Source organism: Cystoisospora suis (genome assembly GCF_002600585.1).
Source record: "Cystoisospora suis strain Wien I chromosome Unknown contig_7077, whole genome shotgun sequence".
Lineage (NCBI taxonomy): Eukaryota > Apicomplexa > Conoidasida > Eucoccidiorida > Sarcocystidae > Cystoisospora > Cystoisospora suis.
In genome coordinates, this window is record NW_027159863.1 from 1 (window position 1) to 3,791 (window position 3,791).

Consider the following 3,791-nt stretch of genomic DNA (forward strand, 5'->3'; position numbering starts at 1 on the left):
TAGATAGACGAAAGATAGATCGATAGATCGATCGATAGATAGATAGATAGATGAAAGATAGATAGACAGATAGAAAGATGGATAGTTAAGATAGGAGATTTTACCTTGAGCTACATCCTTCATAGCAGACATATCCTGGCTCACAAGGGGTACAGGAGCTTGATCCTTCCTTATCACTATACGTCCCCTATACAAGAGAAAAAGAGAAAGAAAAAGAGAGACAAATGTATCTAGTCAAGGAGAAAGAGAGGAGAGTAGCAGTCATGATTGAGAATAATGCCTCCGTGTACACAGCATTGTCTCTCTCTATGTGGAGTGCCTTTGGAGTTTCGCAAGAAGAGCAAGCTACACTCTCTCTGTTCAATCACATACACCCCATAGACGACTACACGTATATGTACATACGCATACATGTATGTATATATATATATATATATATTACCATGGAGAGATAGAGATATGAATGTTCTGTTGTCGTCATACAGTATAGGTGTCTTCAGAAAAGAGATAGAAAGTGAAGGAGAGAGAGGAGTGAGGCACAGGGAAGTAGAAAGAAGAAGTAAAGACGGAAAGAACGAAAAGCGATAGAAAAGAGTAGGTAATCCTATCTACCTTTTCATCTATCGTCAATCTATCTATCTATGAATCTTGAATGGACGTATCTATCTATATCCATCTATAGATTCCTTCCTAAGGCTATAGCCCACACTCCCTTAAACACGTTTCTCCCTATTCGCCTTATCATACTTCCTACCCAACTCGAACTTGTCTTGTCGACCTTTCTTTCTTTCTCACTCTTTCTCACTCTTTCTTTCTCACTCTTTCTTTCTCACTCTTTCTTTCTCACTCTTTCTTTCTCACTCTTTCTTTCTCACTCTTTCTTTCTCACTCTTTGTTTACTTGTTTGTCGTCTTATCTTTCCTTACAGGTGGACAGACTTTGCAAGTTAGAGGAGGAGCGTCAGAGGGTGAAGTGACGAGAGGATGAAAAGATCCTTTAGGACAGGGAAGGGGGGCTGAGGAGCCGTCGGGACAGACATGGCCGGCAGGGCATAGCAAAGGCTGATTAGCTTGATGGGGACAATAGTAGCCTGGGAGACCAACACAAGGCTTGGGTCCGTCCGAGAGAGAAGGGCAGTACGACCCTGCAGGACAGGGATGAGGTGCGATACTCCCTGACGGACAGTAGAAGCCCCCCGGGCATGGATGGTCGTTGGGGTGCACTGTCCCTCGCTCCGGACAGTAAAAGCCACCTGAGGGAAGAAAAGAGGAAAGATAGAGAGAGGGCGAAGAGAGAGTGAGAGAAGAAGGGATGAAGGAAACAGAAGAAAGGAGGTAAGAGGGAGGAAAGGAGATAAGGAGGCATGAGAGAGACAAGAGTAGAGGAAGAAAAGCGATATATGGAGGGAGGAAAGAAAGAGATAAGACGGAAAGACAGAGAAGAGAAGGAGTGATCGAAAGAAGAAACAAGTCAGAGATCGAGAGAGAGAGAGATGCTAATGAATGAGAAGGAGGATTGAGAGGGAAAGGGATAGAAGGGCTGTTGCGCTATGGATAGATTGGCCTGGGGTGTATGTGATAAGAACAAACACCTCAGTGTGAAGAAGAAGAAGGAGAAGAGCAAGCGAGCCATTCAAAAGACGGATGCGAAGTACTTAGAGGGAAGGCGAGAATGTCTAGAGAAAACGTCTGTCATGTCTTCTTTTCGATACTTAACTGTCTTATGACACTTCATTCATGTCTCTTTCTCAGCATCAGTCTTAGCCGGTTTCGAGGACTCTTCAAAGGGACTGTACATACACTCTACCTACCTCTCTGTACATATACCTCTGTATGTATAGACAGCCCTATGTCTTTCTATGCTTTGGGTTGCTTGGATCGACTTTTAGTGAAAGATTGCTTGATCTCTATCTATCGCTGTGGGAGCTACGTCTCTTTCAGCGAGAGAAGAAGAGAAGAGATCTGGAGAGGTGACATTTTTTTCTCTCTTTCTTCTCATGTGTTGAATTGAACTTCTTAACAGACAGAAGAGACCTTACTTCCCTCATGAAGAGACATCCATGAAGAAGGACAAGAAGAGAAAAGAAGACGAAAAAGAAGAAGCAAAAGAAGAAGATTAAGAAAGGAAAGATCCTGCAAACACGTGGCTTTAAGCTTCTTCTATCTGATCTCTTCGATCCATCTACACTTGGTGGATGTAACTTCCCCTCTCCCCTTCTCATACATCTCTTACACTATGCAACTCATTGGACCCCAAAAAGGCAAAGAAGAACAACTCACACACACATATCATTCATCTTCTCTCTCTTCTTATCCTTTCTTTTCCTCTTTATTCTCTTTCTTCTTCTTCTCCTCTATCTTCTCTCTTCTCATTCCTCTCTGCGTAGTTTCTCATAGAATCCATTCCTTAAGTCTGTAGTGCGCCTTACTAATACACTCGAAGCACTGGCCGATCCGGGAGGCGCGTAGCTCTCGATTGAAGCGCCCCGGGAGACAGGGGACAGGCTCGGCGGAATTCTCAGGACAGAAGTGTCCCTTCGGACAGACTTGATCGGCGCTGGAGACATTTGTCGAGCCAGAGGGACAGATATAGCCAGCGGGGCAGGGACTGCATGCACTCATGTCTTCGGCGCCTCTCATTCCGCTCATCGAGCCAGGAGGACAAGGCGTAGGCTTGGCTGATGCATGCACACAGTAATGGCCTGCCGGGCAGATGATGGGCGTAGGATTCCCAGCCTCACAGTATCGTCTACAGGGAAGGAAAAAGAAGAAAAGATGAAAAAGATACAGAGGGTGGAAATGTAGGAGATCGGATATAACAAGAGATGTGGGGAAGAGAAGAGGAGAGATATGGAAATGGAGATATGCATATGGGGGAGTTACGGGTGTATGAGTGGCTTCAGAGAAAGAGAGAGAGAAAGAGACAGATAGAGATATAGAGAGAAAAGTATATGAAGAGTTTAGAAGGGGTATGGAGACAAGAAAACTCATGAAAAGAAGAAAGTGAACGGACATGTGTATCGACCCCAATTCTTGCTTTCGATCTCCTTGGCTCAAGCTAAGGAAGGCCCCTATGGAAATCTACACGTCTGTCTATCCTTTCTTAGAGCAATCTATACACCCTTCCTGTAGAAAGAGAGAGAGAGATACATCTTATACCAACGTGATTTGTATGATCTCTCTGTGAGTCCATATCGATATATAGATAGATATCTCCTGAGAGACCTCTTTACATACTTTCTTATCTAGATATACATCAATCCTAAAGATAGAGAGAGAGGTCTTTTTTCTCTGTGCTCTTCATGATCTCTCCACCTCTGCGAATTCCTTCCAGGAAATAGCTAGGACAAGAGGACGCTCTTCCCTTTTCTTCTCTTATCGTCTCTCCTATCACATGGATCCCCTCTTTTCCCTTCTCTTCTTCTCCCCTCTCTCTTATGCTGTCTCCTCTTCTCTTGATCCTACCCAGCAGGACAAGGTTGACATTGAGAGAGAAACATTGCTCCTGTTCCTTGTACGGTAAGGCCGTCAGGACAGGCGAGAGGTTCTGGAGTCCCAGGGGGACAGTAGTAACCTGTGGGGCACGGAATCCCTCCGTAGATCACTTCATTCGAGTCCAGCACCTTCTTCCAGTTCGACGTCGTCATAACGGTAGCTTCGCTCTGCTCTTCTTGCGGGATGAACGGCACAGAGTGAAGCTTCTCTGAGTGCGGCACAGGGACTGCATTCCCGTAGCCACACAAAAACCTAGAAAAAGAAGAAAGAAAGAAAGAAAGAAGAGAAGGAGAAAGA

At 44.8% G+C, this 3,791-nt stretch overlaps 1 protein-coding gene across 1 annotated transcript; it reads right to left on the reverse strand.

Moving 5' to 3' along the window:
- Window positions 1-929: 929 nt before the first annotated feature.
- CSUI_010295 (gcc2 and gcc3 domain-containing protein) lies at window positions 930-3,745 on the reverse strand (the record flags this gene model as incomplete). Its single annotated transcript, XM_068070400.1, has 3 exons — window positions 3,465-3,745; window positions 2,429-2,748; window positions 930-1,252 (listed from the first exon to the last, which is right to left on the reverse strand). Coding segments are annotated over exons 1-3 (825 nt in total), but the record flags the coding sequence as incomplete, so codon positions are not given.
- Between the last annotated feature and the right edge of the window lie 46 nt (window positions 3,746-3,791).